Raw genomic sequence first — 19,921 nt, 5'->3', positions numbered from 1 at the left:
TTGATGCCTAGACAAGGTGACACATCAAGTTAACCATCACAGCCCCCAACAGAAGAGACAGGGTTGGCCGAGCTCAGTGAGGTGGGCAGTAGACAAGAACAGGGTGGGGATTTTTCCTCCACTGTGAGATTCTGAGCTGTTAATCCCTACTTTGGGTGATCTTGACACTGTCTACTTGCTTTTGTGATACTCTGCTCTGGTGGGCAGAATGTTCTTTTTTTTTAGTTTAAAAAAAAAATTCACTCGCTGTTGAGGTTGATTTGGGGGAATATCCTCATGGATACCCAAAATAACTGGGGGCCTCCACAGGTCAACCTTAGTGGGGTTGGGGAGAGCTCATTCCTCATTCTTCTGCCAGGAAGAGGGGCTTCTACTGTTAGTGAGAAGTTCTGTCTGAAAAACCGACTCCTGGGATGCCCGTGGGTCCGTGGCCTGACTCTGCAGGGCTCCCTACACTAGCCTATGTTTTGCCTTCACAAGGGGGCGTCCTTCTACGGAGCCCATGGCTGCAGTTCTGCCCATTATGTCTGCCTGAGCCATTTGTTCATGCTTCTCTTTCTGTAAGCATGGGCACACATGTGCATCATTTCTTCATTCAACATATTTTTTGCTCAATAAGTTGAGCTATTTGTACACAATTGTACACAAGGCACAACTTCTTCCTGTGAAACTTGATTGCTAAATCAAATCCCACCATTCCCACTTCCAGAGGGATCTGTAGTCACTGATTCCAATTTTGTAGGAAGCTTCTCCTTTTAGGGAGCTAATGACCGAAAAGAACCAGAGATCCAAAGGCTTTCATGCCGTGGAGGAGGACTACTCAGGACACATCCTGCTTCAGCTGTGTCATCAACTGGTTGTACGACCTTGGGCAACTCTGTGAAACTTCGTTTCTTCATTTATACCTTGGGTATAATTATCCCTGCCCTTCTCTTTCCACAGGATGTCGTGAAGATTAAAAGGCTGTAACTACTAAAGTATCTCACACATGAGAAATGTTCATCAGACAATTAAAACTGAAGCGTTTGGGATGTCTATGGGGAAAATTCAGTAGCTTGGGAAAACCAAAACTCAAAGCACATCGAACAATTCTAAAAATTAACAGTAAATCCGGGACACCTGATCACCCATCTTACCACGCAGTTTCATGGGAGCTAGAGCTTTCTGAGAGGTTTCCTTTACCATGCCCTATCCTGAGTTAATTAGACTGAAAAGGGGGATGTTATAGAGGAAGTTTGAATAGAGATTTTTTTTAATGGATTATTTCTATGATCTGTCCTGACATGACTGTTCAATCCAGCTCATTTCTACATTGATGAGGTTGCTTAACTTCCTTCATTACCCTCAGGGAAGGATGTCTGCAAATCAACCCACCACGGCTGTGAACACATTTGTGTTAATCGTGGCAGTTCTTACATCTGCAAATGCTCAAAGGGATTTATTCTAGCTGAGGATGGAAGACGGTGCAAAAGTAAGTGATCTCAACTTGGTATTTTTGCCTTAATTTGGTTTGGGAGCAATTGCTTTTTGGAGTATTTGCAGGAAATAAATCCCTCACCTCTGCTTCTACCATAGATATAAATGTGTACGCATAGATACAGAATGGGGAAGAGAGAGCTTAACTGCACCTATGAAAAAACTTACGGTTTTAGTTGACAGTAAGTTCACTATCAGCTAAGAGGCTAGAATGATCCTAGCTGAATAAGAATATCTGGAATGAGGGAGGTAAGACTTGTGCTTTTAAACTTAAAAAATAATACCTCTAAAGTAGCAGAAAAAATTTTGAGTTATTTTATCATCTCAGAGTAGAGAAGAATTTTCTAAACATGACATGAAACATAAAAGCCATAAAAGAAAAAAAAGGGAAAATGTACAGTGAGAGATTAAAGCTACCATACATTTTTCTTACCTGTTAGTTATCAGAGTTCAAAAAGTGTGATGATTCCTTATATTGGCAATGGTATGTGTGTGTGTGTGTGTGTGTGTATATATATATATATTTTTTTATTTTTATTTTTTTGGCTGCACTGGGTCTTAGTTGCAGCACGCAGGATCTTCATTGCCACGTGTGGGATCTTTTAGTTGCGGCACACAAACACTTAGTTGCGGCACGTGAACTCTTAGTTGCGTCATGTGGGATCTAGTTCCCTGACCAGGTATCAAACTCAGGCCCCTGCATTGGGAGCGTGGAGACTTTAGCCACTGGACCACCAGGGAAGTCTCCAGCAATGGTATGTTGTAATAGGCAATTGTAACTTTATCACTAGGCGTCTGAATTGGTACAACTTTTAGGAGGGCAATTTGGCGATATTTTAAAGGCAGTTCCAGTTCTAGGAGTTTATCCCACAGATAAGTGCCTGTGTTCTTATCACATAAGAACACATAGCCATATTTAAAGGGATATCTTGTGCAGCATTATTTGCAGTAGCAAAAATGGGCAATAAGGTAAATGTCTATCCATAAGATACTGATTAAATAAATTATGGTACATCTATACAATAGAATACTATACAGCTGTTAAAAGGAATGAAGCAGCTCTAGATGTATCCCCAAGATATTTTAGGTGAAAAAAGCATGGTGCTGAATGGTTTTTATAGTATGTTACCACTGATGTATTTTGCAAAAGGCTCTCTCTAACCTATATTCTCTCTCTCAATATAGATATAGCTATATAGGTAGATAGAGATGGAGATATATAGATATAGATACCCTTTGTAGTGTTTGAACTTTGTTCCATGTGCATGTAACATTTTTTTTTAGAAAAAAAATAAAGAAAAAGGATAGAGACAAGATTTAGAAAGCATCATGGTGGGGAAGTTCAATACGATGTCAAGTGAAAAATAAAGGAAGATCTATGTAGAAAAAAAGACTTGAGGTACCTTTCAAATACCAAACTGACAATCTCCTCACCTATTATTTATATGACACTCCCCCCCAAACCCCAGGGAAAGAAAGGACATTGGGGAGAAGCTACAGCTGAGTATGAGGACAAAGACACTTTGTCTCAGAGAAGCTGTGTGATTAATTAGTTACGATCATGAGCTTCGACAGACCTGGATTTGAACACCCTATTCATACATTTGTGTGACCTTGGAGAAATTATTTAACTTGAGTCTCAGTTTCTTCGTATAATATGAAGACAATACCTCACAGAATCGTCATGAGGAATACATGGTATCATGTATTTAAAGGTGTTTAGCCCAGTGCTGGCACATTCCAATTGCTCGACAAATGATAGCTACAAACGTAATCAACAGCAGAGCTGTCTACAGATGGGGCTTCAGTGGTGAAGTGATGAGTTCCTCATCAGGAGAGGTGTTCAGGTCCAGGCTGAATGAATGGCTACTGGGTAGGGATGCAGTAAAGATATGAGCAACAGGGGTGGCTGGACCAGTGGCTTTTAAAGGTCTTGTCCAACCCTGAAATTCTGGAACTCTGTGAAAATTAAGTTCAGAAAGCAAAACACTGCTCCGTTCCAGTCTCATTGACTTAACTACCCAAAGAAAACATCCAAGGAAAGCTGAGTGACCTTCCTGCAAACAAGTAGCCAGCAAGAGGGACTGTCATTCTCCCTGGATCTAAAAGTGAGAGTCTGGCACCTCTCTCCCTGATGCTCTTCCACTCGACCTAGGATTCTTGTTTCCTGGGGAAGCCTTCTACACCCCTCTATGCATGGAGGCTGCAGGTGTTGGTTTCATTCTGTAAGAAAAGAGTATATGGGGAAGAAGAGAAAACAGATTCACTGCTGGAAAATTATTTCACTATTTCTGAAATCTGCTGGAGAGTCACGTGCACAGTCCTTGAGATTCAGGCTATGAATGTAAATGAAGCTCTGAATTGGCCTTTTCCTCTTTCATTAATAACAGATCAATAGGTTGGGTAAAGAGGATAAGCACTTAATGAAGAAAGAGAGGAACCAACTCTTCCAACACACACACACACACAATTACATTAGCATGTTAGTTAAGCCCAGGAATAGAAATATTTTTGCATGTGTGTCTTTACTTCCTAATATTGCTGTGCTTCATTTTCAAATATTAGACAGCTGCTTGATATGTAAAAGAGAATGTATATTGCGTACTGTAGACTGTTTGAAATGAGATCATTCATTTGGGATCTGTAAATTTTTCTTATGCAGCCCTAAATAACAAAAAAATCTCTCTACACCCAGTTTGCTTACGTATTTGCATAAAGCTTTTACTGTCACCCATCTGAGATGCCTGGAAAACTTCCATATAGATAAAGAATTCACAGTGATAATTCAGTTTAAAACTTTAAAAGGTCAATAGGGGGGAATTCCCTGGCGGTCCAGTGGTTGGGACTCCGTGCTTTCACTGCCGAGGGCCCAGGTTCGCCGAGGGCCCAGATTCGGTCCCTGGTTGGGGAGCTAGGATCCCACAGGCTGTGTGGCTCGGCCAAAAAAAAAAAGAAAAAGTCAATAGGATACTTACGGGTGTGCTACCCAATGCACACCACCTCCTTCGTTTATTCTGTCAACAAGCATTTATTTAACAACTCTTGTGTGCCAGGTATTGGAGGTACAGAAATTAATGAGAAATGGCTACTGCTGAGGAGGAACTGGCAGACTAGAGGAGGAAACTGACACATAATTGACTAGCTGTTGTACAGCGTGGAGCACTGCACAGAGTACACTGGACTATAAGCAACGTGGTGTCAGGGATTTTGCTTTGGTCACTGTTGCAATCCTACTGCACTGACTGCCTTACACAAAGCAGGTGCTCAATAAACAATTTTTTGTCCACTAAATTAGTAGTGTTAGGGCTACACAGAGAGTAACTACGATAAGCTGGGTTACTAGGAAATCTCCCTGGAAGAGGTGATGGCCGAGCTGAACTGGAAGACTTTCCAAGTCCGTTGTCTGTCAGATGCCAGCACCGGGGTGATATCACCCGCCTGGAGTAAAGTTATTGGAATCTTTTGGGTGCTGTCAGACCCTTCAGAGTACTGTACACACAGTCCCTCCCAGACCTGGCTGCCGGTGACCCAGGGTACAGTGTGGACCTGGTTTCCAGTTTGTGCATCTGCTGTGTTTTTGCTGGTGGAAAATACAACTTTTTAACAATTTGACAAGCCGCATATAAAGGCAATTCTGAGCATTATTGTTGCTCGTTACTCTCCCTACACTTTCTGTCTGTCCTGTGTATTAGGTAAAGAATAAAGGTGGCTCTCCCAAGTGGTTATACCTCCAGTGGAAGCACAGTTTTTTGTGTTTTTTTTGCGGTACGTGGGCCTCTCACTGATGTGACCTCTCCCGTTGCGGAGCACAGGCTCTGGACGCGCAGGCTCAGCGGCCATGGCTCATGGGCCTAGCAGCTCCGCGGCATGTGGGATCTTTCTGGACCGGGGCACGAACCCGTGTCCCCTGCATCGGCAGGCAGACTCTCAACCACTGCGCCACCAGGGAAGCCCAGTTTTCTTCTCTTGTGCATAAGTGATTTTTATCATTTAACTAGCTCAACTTTCCTTTCATTCCTGTAGGATGCACTGAAGGCCCAGTTGACCTGGTCTTTGTGATCGATGGATCCAAGAGCCTCGGAGAAGAGAATTTTGAGATTGTGAAGCAGTTTGTCACTGGAATTATAGATTCCTTGGCAATTTCCCCAAAAGCCGCTCGAGTGGGGCTGCTCCAGTATTCCACGCAGGTCCGCACAGAGTTTACACTGAGAAACTTCAGCTCGGCCAAAGACATGAAAAAAGCTGTGGCCCACATGAAATACATGGGCAAGGGCTCTATGACCGGACTGGCTCTGAAACACATGTTTGAGAGAAGTTTTACCCAAGTAGAAGGGGCCAGGCCACTCTCCGCACGGGTGCCCAGAGTGGCCATCGTGTTAACAGATGGACGGGCTCAGGATGATGTCTCCGAGTGGGCCAGTAAAGCCCAGGCCAATGGTAATATGGGATGGAGGTGTGGTTTACACCACTCAAGGTTCGGGTTTCTTAAACTCACTTGGTGTTCACATGGGGCCACAGGAGTGAGATTCTTTGAGCAGACAGAAAGGCTTCCTGTCCCCACTGTTACACACCTTTACTACACTGCCACCTAGTGGCCTTAAAGGCACCCCACAGGAGTTAAAGGACTCAGGAAGGATACGAAAATCCTGCGGACTGGAAGGTTGGTCTACTCACAGACTATACCTGAGTAATCATCTACTGTGATTTACTAGCCAGGGTGTGACCGCCAGAGCAGAGAATCAATCCTGCATGAGCTTTTTAACCAGAGAAATACACAACAGTTCCCTGACACTGGTCTGGTTGCTTTAGAATCACCTGAAGAGCTTGATAAAAATAGACTCCTGGTAGGAGGAACGCTTACCAATAGTTTTTTTTCCTTTTTTAAGCAATGCTTCCAGTGAACACTCTGGGAGTGCAGTGGACTTAGGACAGCGAATACTCTTGTGTTTGCAGGAGGCAAAAGTTAACTTTCGAGAAAATCAAAATGTCAGACAAGATCATGACTCTAAACTCTTGTTGCTCAGTAGAGCTCAGCCTCTTCTCTGAGGTTTGTCTGACTCCATGTATAATGCAGGGGGGACTTTTGGTTACTTCATTTGTGTCTAGATGTCAAGTGTGGTGGAGGAATATGGCTCTTGACGAAAGGAAACCCAAAAGCTACGATGGTTGGTGGAGAGAGCTTGAGGGAAAGTGTCTGGATTCCTTGGGGAGATGAGAAACCTTGAGGTTGTGAAGCAGTTTGCTTGAAAGCTGCTTTCTTTAAGAACTTGTCGTGGGCACATTGCTGCAGCAGGTCCTATAAGCGGGAAAGGATATGTACCAACCATGGCTCCAACCATGGACTCAGTGCCTCCATCAGGCATGGAACACAGTACATGTGTGACCAGTCCTTGCTGATTGAATGAACAAAGGGTGAAAGTGCTGGCAATAGCACTGGTGAACTCCGTTCCTGCTCACAGAAAGGCTGGTTCACATCAACATTCAGTCACTCTCTTCACAGAGGAGGCCGTTTTATTGATATTGCTTACGTCACTCTTTTTTTCTGAACCCAATAGAGTAGGAGCCACAAAAAGTGTCCTGCCTGAATCATCTGGGTGGATTTTAAAACTGGCTGCTCACACGCAGTTCCCCTGCTTCTAGACTAGCTTACCTGAGCCTATGTCAAACCCACAGGCCCCTCTAATCTGCATTCTTAAAATGTACAGGGGAAAGCACCCCGTCTCCAAAATCAGTTATCAACCCTTTTATTTGTCTCATTGAAGCCAATCTACCTTACTCTTACCCAAATTTCCACGAATCCTCCAAAGACAGGTGGTGGAAGAAACATGTTTACTTGGTTCTTGAATCAACAAGATTTATCTGAAGTGACATCCTCTAACGAATTTAATTACTCCTACGTATAGCTAACACAATCTTAAAATAGTAGTTATCCTTTTTAGGAAGCTGTGCATAAAGTCACTGGGCTCTCAGACAAATATGCTGAACTTGGCTGTTGACCTGACATAGACTTTAGAACGAGGCCAACTCTTGCCCTTTGGCTTAAAGAGCCATTTTTATGTCTATTTTTTAAAAATAATCTAATGAATTAACCAGAATAAGATACCTGCTGAAAAATGTTGAAAATCAAGCAGAACTTAGGTTCTTATTATGTTTTACTTTCAGTTGAAGAGGATATTGGGGAAGGGAGTCTAATGATTCATTTTGTTTAGAAAAGCTTTTGGAACAATCTCATATGCCTCTTGAAATCTAAGGTTGATACTTGGATTTGTTCTTTTTTCTGACTTAGAGGATTTCCATTGGTCTGCAGATTCTCCTTTTCAGCTCAGCACCTCCTCACAAGGCTTTGTCCTCCCAAGATGGGTGGGCAGAATACAGCTTCACTTGGCCACAGGTCACTTAAAGTTCCTATCTGTACCTCTGAGAAGTAGAAACTAGGTTACAAGGTCATAAACTGACCTGTTTCTTAGAATTCTCCCAGAAGAGATTCTCATTTAGTAAGCCATAAGGTAGTGCTCTTTTCTACTTTACCACAAGGCTAATTCAGGGAAAAGTTGAAGATTTGTTAATGACCTTGTCCAGAGCTGAGCAACAGGTTGGTGGTCTAGCTCCCCAACCTCTCCTTCATGCCTCACCTTCCTCTCGCTTGGATCCCTGTCTTTTGCTCACAAGGCCAAAATAAAAATGATGCAAAAGTAAAGGGAGGTTGACATGGACCCCTCAAATCACACCACTTATTAATATCTAGCTGGCTTTGGGTGCAGTACACACAACTTCCAGATCCTGGGAATACAACTCTAACTACTGTGTTCTTTTTTTTAATTTAAGTAAAGTTGGTTTACAATGTTGTGTTAGTTTCAGGTGTACAGCAAAGTGATTCAGATTATATATATATCACATATATATTATATATAATCACACATATATTATTCTTTTTCAGATTCTTTTCCATTATAGGTTATCATAAGGTATTGAATATAGTTCCCTGTGCTGTACAGTAGGACCCTGTTGTCTATTTTATATATAGTAGTGTGTATCTGTTAATCCCAAGCTCCTATTTTATCCCTCCCCGCCCCTTTCCTCTTTGGTAACCATAAATTTGTTTTCCATGTCTGTGTAACTACCCTGTTCTTAACTTGCTCTGTTCCTTAGGTGTAACCATGTATGCTGTTGGGGTAGGGAAAGCCATTGAGGAAGAACTACAAGAGATTGCCTCTGAGCCCACAGAAGAGCATCTCTTCTATGCCGAAGACTTCAGCACGATGGGCGAGATAAGTGATAAACTACGGAAAGGCATATGTGAAGGTAGTATAGCTTACGTCTAGGAGAGACCTTAGCAAACAGAGCAGCATGTGAATGAGAAATTCTCAACCCATTCCTTCAAAGTGCTCAAAAAAGTGCCTCCCTTGTAGGCAGGGCCAGTGACACCCAGAAACACTAAGCACAAAAAGTGGAATAGGGGAGAGAGAAGACAAAATAGCAGCTAACGTTGCCTGAGCACTTGCTCTGTACTGAGCAGTGTGATGAGTGTTCTGACACATGGCAAAGTGCTTAATCCTCACAAAAACCCTATGGAGGTGATCACGTAACTAGAAAAAACCATTATATGAATCTGGAAAGCTGATGCACAATTTTGGGATACACCTGTGACTAGAGTGGAAAGGGATGGTAGTCCTTTCAAGCTCACTGATGAAAATGTAAAGAATGCCCTCTTGCATGGACTACTTCTGTTTACAGAACATTAAACTGCCCTTTAGAATTTAGAATTTCTTATGTATAGGAGCCCCTCGTGCTTTTCTCCAGTTCACTATTGTGCCAGGTATCCTTGCATATAGCAGTTCTGCCCGTTTTTCCTTTTACTTCTGTCCCAGCTTCAGTCGCCAGTAAAATCCCAGTCAAAGTGATGTGTCTTATTCCTCCACAGGAAAGAGCACTGGGATGAAAGAGGCCAGGAAGGGAAGGCCTTTCAGATTTCTAAGGCAACTTGATAATGTTTTGCCTCTAAGCTCTTTCATTTAAGCTGAAACACCTCAAATGGAGCTGCTGCCACTGCAACTTAACCCTTGGACAAACTTAATTTTTTTTCCCACCCTACCTTCTAGACATAACATTTTTGGGGATATTCTTAAGATGCATTTAAGGGATCCAGGCTTCTCTTACTAGAGAGAACTGCCCTAGAAAGGTCTTAAGATTATCGGGGGAACCAAGTGCTTTTGTGAATCGGTGGTGTTACCAAATCAAACCAGAACATCCTGGGTGGTGGCAGGTAGGTAAGGAGTTGGTCTGGGACCAGTTTCCTAAAGAACACATGCGCCCATGTGGACAACTGTCACTCTTTTGGTCATCTTTTACCTCTCAGCTCTGGAAGACTCTGGTGGAAGACGGGATCCCCCAGCAGGGGAACTGCCAAAGAGGGCCCACCAGCCAACAGGTACATTTTCTAAAAGCAGTATTTTTAGAATCTTTGGTTGATACTTACACCATGGTTTCCCCACAGACAAAAGTTGTTCCATCACACAGGAAACATTTACACTTTTTTAGCCATAGTTGGTAATAGCCTCTCTGCTGACAGTCTTTCTGCCATAGTATGTCCCAAAATAAAGCTATGTACCCCATTCTAGGAATACCAAGTACCTTACTCTGACAGCTGATGGCTATATTATAACCACAACCGTGTTAAACAGGTTTGACTTCAGTTTTCTTTCTCTTTACAGAATCTGAGCCAGTCACCATAAATATCCGAGACATACTTTCCTGTTCTAATTTTGCAGTGCAACACAGATATCTGTTTGAAGAAAACAATCTTGCACGGTCTACACAAAAACTTTTCCATTCGACAAAATCCTCAGGTAATTCCAAGTAAAATATTACTATAGGGTAATTTGCTATCAGCCTCTCAACTTGCCAACAAACTCAGCTTAAGGGAGGACAGGAAAGGAGGAAGTAGGAGAGGGGGAAAGAGAAGAACTTAAGGAAAATGAGAACTAAAAGAATAGACTAAAAGAAAGTGGAGTAGTCCTCCCGCAGTCCACAGTAAAGGCCCCTTCCAGCACTGGAAGCACATACAGCCCTTTCCTGGTATTTACTGGATCTGGCTGCATGGAAAAAGCTGAACATTTCTTTCATTATGGTTTCCTTCATATGCTGATTCAGTCCTACTGTTATGCGTCTGGGAAGTTTGGTGGGTTATGCAGTTGAACACTTTCCATCTGCTTTCTTAGGAAGTCCTTTGGCAGAAAAACACAATCAATGCAAATGTGAAAACCTTATAATGTTCCAGAACCTTGCAAATGAAGAAGTAAGAAAATTAACGCAGCGCTATATCCTTTTCTAATGTTATGCTTCTGTATGGAATGCAAAGAATATTACCACAACTTCAAAAAATTCTATATATGGGTATATATCAAATGAAGTCATTTCCACAAAGTCAAGAACAGTGAACTCCAAGAAAGGCTTTTTCTTAAGCAGACTGATAGGTGCTTGAGAGCCAAGGGCAAGCCAAGCTTCCGGCACAGGTCAAGCACTTAGCTGCTATCTGCGGTTGGTTCTAGGAGGTTTAGCAGTAAGGCCAGTCAGCCAGTCAGTATGCAAGGTAAAGAGAAAAGACTTATTTAACTCCTTCTCTGCTGGGAGGAAATGACAGTTATATCCCAGATCTGAAGTGCATTAAAGATACAGTGCGTATAGGCAAAGAATTATGTAGAATGAAGAGGTTTCAAAGTCTTTTACCTAAACTCCAAACCCTTCCTTTGGCCCCAAGCCACACTGCGGCCACATTTGGTCAGTGTGTAGGTTTTTGAGGACTGGGGTGGGTTTTTTTTTGTTTGGCAGCAGAGATCTTTTTTATCAGCACTCTAAGATGAAATATTCTACCAAGGGAACAGCAGGATCCAATGATTCATTAAAACATTACAAATAAAAGGGATGCTTTGGGATAATGGAGAAATGAGGATTCAGTGCTTTTATACACTGAACACACCCTGCCAACTGCTCTGAACTTAAAATTATAGTAAGCTTATTAAAGCTGCCTGATATCTAGCTCAACATGCATCAACTAGTCTAAAGGGAAATGGTTTAATTCTGAATTATTTCTGTGCAAATGGGTTTATAAAATAAAGAACAGCATACAGCCATTCCCTCTCTGAAAACTGGAAATATGCTCCATAAAGTAAAGTAAAATAATCTGACAGTGTTTAATATAGGTGATGAATCCAGGCTCTCATTCTGCCATTGAGGGAGCAGGTGGAGGGTATTAAGAAGCTTCAGGAAGGAAGACAAATGTTTATTGTAATGCTCCTCTGCTCTGCCTTTTCCCAGCCCACCTCTGAGAGTTTTACCTCACAAGAGAATAAGGCAGTTATATAGAAAAGAGAATAGGTTGGGACTTCCCTGGCAGTCCAGTGGTTAAGACTTTGCCTTCCAATGCAGGGGTGCGGGTTCAATCCCTGATCAGGGAGCTAGGATCCCACATGCCTCGCTGCCAAAAACCCAAAACATAAAACAGAAGCAATATTGTAACAAATTCAATAAAAACTTTAAAAATGGTCCACATCCAAAAAAAGAAAAAAAATCTTAAAAATCGTAAAAAAAATAAAAGAGCATAGGTCAGAAGTCTTCAAGGCTGCTACACTTTGGTCCTATCATCATTGGTGAAAACTCCCCATCTTTCTTCATCTCTTCTGATGTCATATCTTACTTTCCAAGGCCTAATCCTTTTGTTTTCTTCTCTTCACCTCATTCCCAACATTATCAGTTTGGCTTCAAGAGGTGTGCTATGGCAAATTAATTTATAAGCAACAGGGGTGTGAGTAGAATTAAAATTTTTAATAAGAAAAATTTGAACTATCTGGCTTTAAAGTTAAAAAAAAAAGAGTATTTAACCCCATACAGATTTATAGTCTTGATAGCACGTGCTAATGAGTTACTATAAACTTATAAGTCAGAATTTTAAAATACTTAACAGAAATGGGGAAAAAAAACCAAAAGCCTTAGATTTTTCAGGGCACAAATTCTTATGTAGATAAATCAAGTTGATTTGAATGTAAATAAATATAGGCCATTCAGATTCCTCTTCCTTAATTTGAGATTTACTAGAAGAAATGACACAGAGAATGGAAGCCCTGGAAAATCGCCTGAGATACAGATGAAGATTCAAAATGCTACATGTATTTGTACGTCATTGTATCAAGGATTACAGTGAAACAGTTCAGAGCCCCAAAAGCTCAAGCTATCATTAATTCTGTAAGGTTGTAAACTAAAACATAACTAGTACTGAGAAAGCTGGTTTGCTATATAGAGCAAAGGCAAAAAGTACACACTAACTTGTATAAATTCATTGAGAAAAAAAAATCTTTCAGAATCCTAAAATGAGTTTATCAAGTGAGAACAAATAAGCTATGCAAGATATTCTGTAATACACTGTGGACACATTTGCTTTTGCCTTGTTCTGCCTTAGTGTTGCAATCTTATTTGACTCTAAAATAAAGTTTGCACAGTCTTACTTCCGTAGAACACTGGCCATGGGAAAACTTTTTTTTTTGTATTGGACTTTACCTTGATATATGTATATGGATGTATACCTAAAGTCACAGAACATATGTATCGTGTAACAAGTTAGATTTTTTAATACAATATTAAAATTCACTTCAGAGAATGGTACTGTGTAAAATTCTAAGTTTAACTTTAAATGCAAGGTATGTAATACATGAGAAATGGCTAAAACACATGAAAAAAATGTTGAGTCTCACTGATAATCAGGAAAACGCAGGTTAAGACAATCAGCTTGGCAAAAGTTAGCATGTCTGACTATAGCATTGGTAAAGATGTGAAAATACGGGGCTCTTGTACACTGCTGGTGAGAACACAAATGGGCAGCCTCTGGAGTATAATCTATCAACACCTAGTAGAACTGAAAATGCAGCCCTACCCTGTACTCTAGCTACTGCAGTTACAGGTATCTAACTAGATGATTTTAGCCTCCTGGGTAGTGTATGCAGCCTGTTGCCCGTATGGGTTGCCCTAAGGGACCTTGGAGACAGCCCTTTCCAGTGTACATTAATGACTGGCATGCTGTCCCCAATCTAGGCTCCAGACAGGTATGCACGGTACCTTTGGAAAGGGCCAGGGCACAGTGGCCAGGGTCCACATTGGCCAAATCATAATGTCCATCAGCACCAAGCTGCAGAACAAGGAACATGTGATTGAGACACTGCGCAAGGCCAAGTTCAAGTTCCCTGGCCGCCAGAAGATCTGTATCTCCAAGAAGTGGGGATTTACTAAGTTTAATGCAGATGAATTTGAAAACATGGTGGCAGAAAATTGGCTCATCCCGGGGCCTGTGGGGTCAAATACATCCCTAATCGTGGCTCTCTGGACAAATGGCAGGCCCTGCACGCATGAGAGCCTTGGCGCTGTCCCCTCCTTACTCGTGCCCACCAATAAATCCTACTTTCTTGTCCAAAAAGAAAAAGAATGTTACTCGAGTTGATCAAAGTTAACAAATTACAAATAACCTAATCATCTTCAGAGCGGGAACTGATAAATTGTGGCATACCTCAGAAATACTATGCAATATTTAAAAGAAATGTATTGGGCTTCCCTGGTGGCACAGTGGTTAAGAATCTGCCTGCCAATGCAGGGGACACAGGTTCGAGCCCTGGTCCGGGAAGATCCCACATGCTGTGGAGCAACTAAGCCCGTGCGCCACAACTACTGAACCTGCACTCTAGAGCCCGTGAGCCACACCACTGAAGCCCGCATGCCTAGAGCCCGTGCTCTGCAATAAGAGAAGCCACGATGAGAAGGCTGCGCACAGCAACGAAGAGTAGCCCCCACTCGCCGCGACTAGAGAAAGCCCGCACGCAGCAACAAACATCCAACGCAGCCAAAAACAAATGAAAAAATAATAAAAAATTAAAAGAAACGTATTGTCTACATGTATACATGGCAAAACTCAAAAACAAAGATGAATTTAAAAAGTCAATGGCAAACTGTGTTTAGCATACCATTTCAGTAAATGAAAAAAAAACAAACTACACTGCTAGTTGTTCAAAGATACATAAATACGTACATTTAAGTACAAAATATGTTCCAGAAGGATACACACAAGAGTGGTGTTGTCCCTGGGAAAACAAGGAAGTGGGGATTGGGATAGAGTCGAAGGAGACTTCAAATCTATCAGTTCAAGGCACTTACAGGATCAAGAAAATACAAGTGGCAGCTTCTTTAAGAAATGAAGAACCCCCCCACCCCCAATGACATCCATCCTATGGAAGCTACTGTATTTTTGAGGCCAAACGATGCTTTTACAAACAAAACACCTTGAATAGGCTTATGTTTAAATACTTCAAGACAAGTGTTCCCATCAAAATTTCCTCCCAAAGGGCAGTGTGCTAAACTAGGAAGAACATCTCCTGGGCTACAATCCTATCTGGAAATCATCTAATTCTTTCCAAGCATAAGAGTTGTGATTCGAAGTATTAAACCTTCAGTTTATATTCATATTTGAGTCCTCCGAGTGATCCTGAAAACAGGTTTTCATTAGAAGTGCTGATTTGGGTTGGCATTACCTTTTGAGATGTAATCAGAGTTTAGGCATTGCTTCCAGCTGGTGCAAATCTGTCTTCTGTTGAGTCCTGGCTCCCTCTAGTGGCTCTAGACTGTGTGCACACAAACACACAGCCACCACTCCCACACACTTTAGCTATTAAATACATGTTTCAACTTTCTCCAACTTGGGAAGGAAAATGCCTTCGTGGGAGACAAAACCTCCAACCAGTCCATCAAATTTACATATTAATCTAAAATATTTAACTTGAATATTGTCTAAAATTTGAAATAGTTCTCCATTTTCCTTGTTTTGCTCTGTGTACATATCAGGTATAAAAGTTTTGCTTTCCAGTTGCATTATTTGTGTGACCTTTCCAAGCCTTGATTTCCTCATCGGTCAAACAGTACTATCTCAGGGCCCTAATCAAGACGGCAGAGTATAAGGACATGGAACTCACCTCCACAAATACACCAAAAATACATCTACGTACGTATTCTCACAGAATACCTACTGAGCACTAGCAGAAGACCTTAAACACCTGAAAGGACAAGAAAGATCTCCCCGTGAACCTGTGTAGGACGAGGCGGGGGTGGGGGAAGTGGGATGGGACCTGCGCCCCTGGGAAGGAGCTGTGAAGAGGAATCAGCGGCTCAGATGGGAGCACAACCACGTGCCACCTCTCTGTGCTCCCCAGCCTGAGACGCCCATGCCCGTGGGTACACGTGGGGGCTGGGTGCTGAAACTTGGGTTTAGAGGACAGACCTGGGGAGAGGATTGGGGTTGGCCGTGTGGAGACAGCCCAAAGGGGCTGGAGCGCGGTAAGCAGAGGTGTATACAGAAGCCCAGGCCCACCATAGAAGCAAAGCGCCACTGTTAAGCAGTGCACGAAGGAAGGGGCAGGGCCCAGTGTGGCAGCTTCTTTCCTCTGTGCACCAGCCACTGCCCCAGCGGCCTCCGGGATCAGGTGCTGGAGGCTGTGCAACTTAGGAAGCAGGGCTAAACCTCTCCTCAGGGCTGCGTGAGACGCGGGTTTACACCTCCACCTCCAGCTTTGTAAACTCAGCACTACGGGACGTGGAGCGATAAACGGGTGTCCCCATGGCTGGGACAGGTCTGGGCTGCCTCCACAGCTTCCACAGAGGGTCCAGGTGCGAGACTACTGCAGTCCTGGGACCTGACTTCAGTGGATCTGCGCTGGTGGCCTTGTGAAAACACCACCTCAGGGGTACCAGAGCCAGTTGCCAGCACTCCTACGGTTGAGGCAGGACAGATGGCAGTGCCAACAGTGTACTCTGTGAGCCCGCACAAAAGGAGACAGGTTAACAATAGAGCGCACTCCCAGACAGACAGCTCTGGCGGAGGAATACTCAGTGGCTCTTCTCCCAGTGGGAGCACTTCAATCCCACCTACCTCGCACCGCAGCTCAGAAGCGCAACTCAGAAACGGATCTGGGGGCTTCTACTCCAACAACTAGGGAACAGATACTGTCCCTGACAGGGTTATAACAACCAAAGAGCAAAAAGAAGGCCCCACTTAACATCCGGTGCAGGCGCTGGTCACACCACCAGTCACACCCCCTTATCAAAGAGATAAGGGCCAGGACACACTGAGGAAAGAGGTGGCAGGCATCCATACTAAACATAGCCCTCGCACCAAAAATATTAAACGCATGCAGGCTACACAGGGACGCTCCTACATAGCCCTCCAAGATCACAGTAGATAACTGTTTCTCCTAAACTCAGAGTAAGAGAAATACAAATAAAATGAAGCAGAGGAATGACCCCCCAGTTAAAATATCAAGAGAACTCCCCTTTGAAAGAACAAACAGATCTCTTCAGTCTGATAGACACCAAGTTCAAAAAATAGATAATGAAAATACTGAAGGAATTAAGAAAGGCTATCAATAGAGATACAGATTACTGTAAAAAGGAACTAGAAACTCTAAAGAGGAGCCAAGAAAAATTAGAAAACTCATCTGCAGAGATGAGAGCTAAAGGCAGTGAACAGCAGATTGAACAGTGCAGAAGAACCAAGACAGAATAATAGAAATCACCCAATCAGAACAGCAGTCAGAAAGCCAAATGAAAAAAAAAAAAAGGAAGCAATATAAGAGACCTATGGGATAATATAAAGCATGCCAATCTATGCATAATAGGAATTCCAGAAGGAGAAGAAAGAGAAAAGGGGATCGAAAACGTATTTGAAGAACTTATGGCTAAAAACCTCCCAAACCTAGAAAGGAAACAGATATCCAGGTACAGAGGGTCCCAAACAAGATGAAAACCCAAACAGACCTACACCAGGACATATTATAATTCAACTGGCAAAAGTTAAAGATAAAAAGAGGATTCTAAAGGCAGCAAGAGAAAAACAAAGAGTTAATTACAAGGGAACCCTCTTGCTGATTTCTCTAGAGAAACCTTACAGACCTGAAGGGAGTGGCAAGATATATTCAGTTAAGTCCTGAAAGGGAAAAATATGCAACCTAGGATACTCTACTCAGCAAGATTATCATCTAGAATAGGAGAGAGGATTTCTCTGACAGGCAAAAACTAAAAGAATACAGCAATACTAAACCTACCCTAGGGACTTCCCTGGTGGTCTAGTGGCTAAGACTACTCGCTCCCAATGCAGGGGGCCACGTTGGATCCTTTGGTCAGGGAACTAGATCCCACATGCCGCAATGAAGAGTTTGCATGCTGCAACCAAGACCTGGTGCAGCTGAATAAATATTTTTTTAAATGCTCAAAAAAAAAAAAAATACTATCCTAAAAGAAATACTGTAAGGTCTTCTCTAAATAGAAAAGAAGCAAGAAGCTACAGGAAAGAGAAAATAAGCCAGTATACAGATTAAAAGAAAAAAAAATTTTGTCAAAGCAGTGATAACCACAATGAACAGCAAAAGGATAAACATGAAGATGTAAAAGAAGACCTCAAAATCATGAAATGTGGAGAAGAGTAAGAAAATGTAGGGTTTTTTTTAGAAAGTGAGCATATATGAATATTGTCTAAAGCACGTAAAGGAAGGGGTTAACATACTTGAAAAACAGGGTAACCACAAATCAAAAACATATAAGAGATTCACAAAAACCAAAGAGAACAGGGCTTCGCTGGTGGTGCAGTGGTTAAGAATCCGCCTGCCAACGCAGAGGACACAGATTCAAGCCCTGGTCTGAGAAGATCCCACATGCCGCGGAGCAACTAAGCCCGTGCGCCACAACTACTGAGCCTGTGCTCTAGAGCCCGCAAGTCACAACTATTGAGCCCACGTGCCACAACTACTGAAGCCCACACTCCTAGAGCCCGTGCTCCGCAACAGAAGCCACCACAATGAGAAGCCCATGCCCCGCAACAAAGAGTAGCCCCCACTTGCTGCCACAGAGAAAGCTAGTGCGCAGCAATGAAGACCCAACGCAGCTGAAAATAATTTTTTTTTAAAGAGAACAAAAGCACAATATAAAATGAACTCATCAAACCACAAAAGGAAAAACAAAAAGAAACAAAGAAGAAATAGAGAATCAACTGGGAAACGGTTTAAAATGGCCATAAATACATACCTATCAATAATTACCTTAAATGTCAATGGACTAAATGCTCCAATCAAAAGACACAGAGTGGCAGACTGGATAAAAAAAAAAAGAGGCTACAACATGCTGCCTACAAGAGACCCACTTTAGGACACAGACTGAAAAGTGAGGGGATGCAAAAATATATTTCACTCAAATGGAAATGACTAGAAAGAGGGGGTCACAATGCTCATATCAGACAAAATAGACTTTGAAACAAAGACCATAGAGAAAGACACCATATAATGATAAAAGGATCAACACAAGAAGAGGATATTACACTTGTCAACATATATGCACCCAACATAGGAGCACCCAAATACATAAAACAAATACTAACAGACATAAAGGGAGAAACTGAAAGGAATACAATAATAGTAGGAGACTTCTAACACCCAATCACATCAATGGACAGATCTTCTAAACAGAAAATCAATAAGTCAACAGAGATCCTAAATGATACAATAGAACATTTAGACTTAATTGATACTTTCAGGACATTATATCCAAGAAAACCAGAATACACATTATTTTCAAGACACTTGGAACATTCTCTAGGATTGACCACATATTAGGGCACAAAATGAGCCTCAACAAATTTAAGACTATAGAAATTATTTGAGTATCTTTTCTGACCACAAGGGCATGAAACTGGAAATCAACCACAGAAATAGAAATGAGAAAAAAATTATTACATGGAGACTAAACACGCTACTAAAAAACCTATGGGTCAACGATGAAATCAAAGAGGAAATTAAAAATTTGAGACAGAAACTTCCCTGGTGGCGCAGTGGTTAAGAGTCCGCCTGCCAATGCAGGGGACACAGGTTCGAGCCCTGATCCGGGAAGATCCCACATGCCGCAGAGCAACTAAGCCTGTGTGCCACAACTACAGAGCCTGCACTCTAGAACCCGCGAGGCACAACTGCTGAGCCCGCACACCTAGAGCCCGTGCTCTGCAACGGGAGGGGCCGCCGCAGTGAGGAGCCCGCGCAACACGATTAAGAGTAGCCCCCGCCCGCCGCAACTAGAGAGAAAGCCCGCACAGCAACAAAGACCCAACACAGACATAAATAAATTAATAAATAAAAAAAATTTGAGACAAATGACAATGAAAGCACAACCATACATAATGTATGGAATGCAGCAAAAGCAGTTCTTAGAGGGAAGTTCACAGTGATATAGGCCTTCCTTAAAAAACAAGAAAAATCTCAAACAACCTAACCTACCACCTAAAAGAATTAGAAAAAGACCAAACAAAACCTAAAGATGACAGAAGGAAGGAAATAATAAAGATCATAGAGGTGATAAATAAAGGATGTTTTAAAAATAG

General features: G+C 42.2%; 1 protein-coding gene, 1 non-coding gene and 1 pseudogene across 7 annotated transcripts in view; all 3 read left to right on the top strand.

Annotated features, from left to right (window-relative positions):
* The window catches only part of MATN2 (matrilin 2), a 153,928-nt gene extending 140,761 nt beyond the window's left edge, over positions 1-13,167 (top strand). The window contains exons 14-20 of one of the 6 annotated variants that reach the window (XM_089898868.1): positions 1,349-1,471; positions 5,500-5,913; positions 8,626-8,778; positions 9,833-9,904; positions 10,245-10,322; positions 10,695-10,793; positions 12,565-13,167. In XM_089898868.1, coding sequence (XP_089754994.1) covers positions 1,349-1,471; positions 5,500-5,913; positions 8,626-8,778; positions 9,833-9,904; positions 10,245-10,322; positions 10,695-10,793; positions 12,565-12,620 — 995 coding nt within the window. In that variant the 3' untranslated portion in view covers positions 12,621-13,167. Of the gene's footprint in view, positions 1-1,348; positions 1,472-5,499; positions 5,914-8,625; positions 8,779-9,832; positions 9,905-10,187; positions 10,323-10,694; positions 10,794-12,564 lie in introns of all 6 variants that reach the window. The other 5 variants (XM_089898867.1, XM_089898869.1, XM_089898872.1 and 2 more) reach the window with 5 other exon arrangements.
* A 208-nt stretch (positions 13,168-13,375) lies between these two features.
* On the top strand, positions 13,376-13,513 carry LOC115801947 (small nucleolar RNA SNORA70). Its single transcript, XR_004022324.2, has one exon. It is a non-coding gene; the product is annotated as a small nucleolar RNA SNORA70 (small nucleolar RNA).
* Positions 13,447-15,599, top strand: LOC149746942 (large ribosomal subunit protein uL16-like; annotated as a pseudogene).
* The last annotated feature ends 4,322 nt before the right edge of the window (positions 15,600-19,921 follow it).

This window comes from Delphinapterus leucas, chromosome 17 (assembly GCF_059928025.1).
Source record: "Delphinapterus leucas isolate spDelLeu-1000000601 "Yukka" chromosome 17, BTC_Dleu_Yukka2, whole genome shotgun sequence".
NCBI classification, from domain to species: Eukaryota; Metazoa; Chordata; class Mammalia; order Artiodactyla; family Monodontidae; genus Delphinapterus; species Delphinapterus leucas.
The sequence above is the reverse complement of the archived record's forward strand: the minus strand, read 5'-3'. Positions and strand labels throughout refer to the sequence as shown.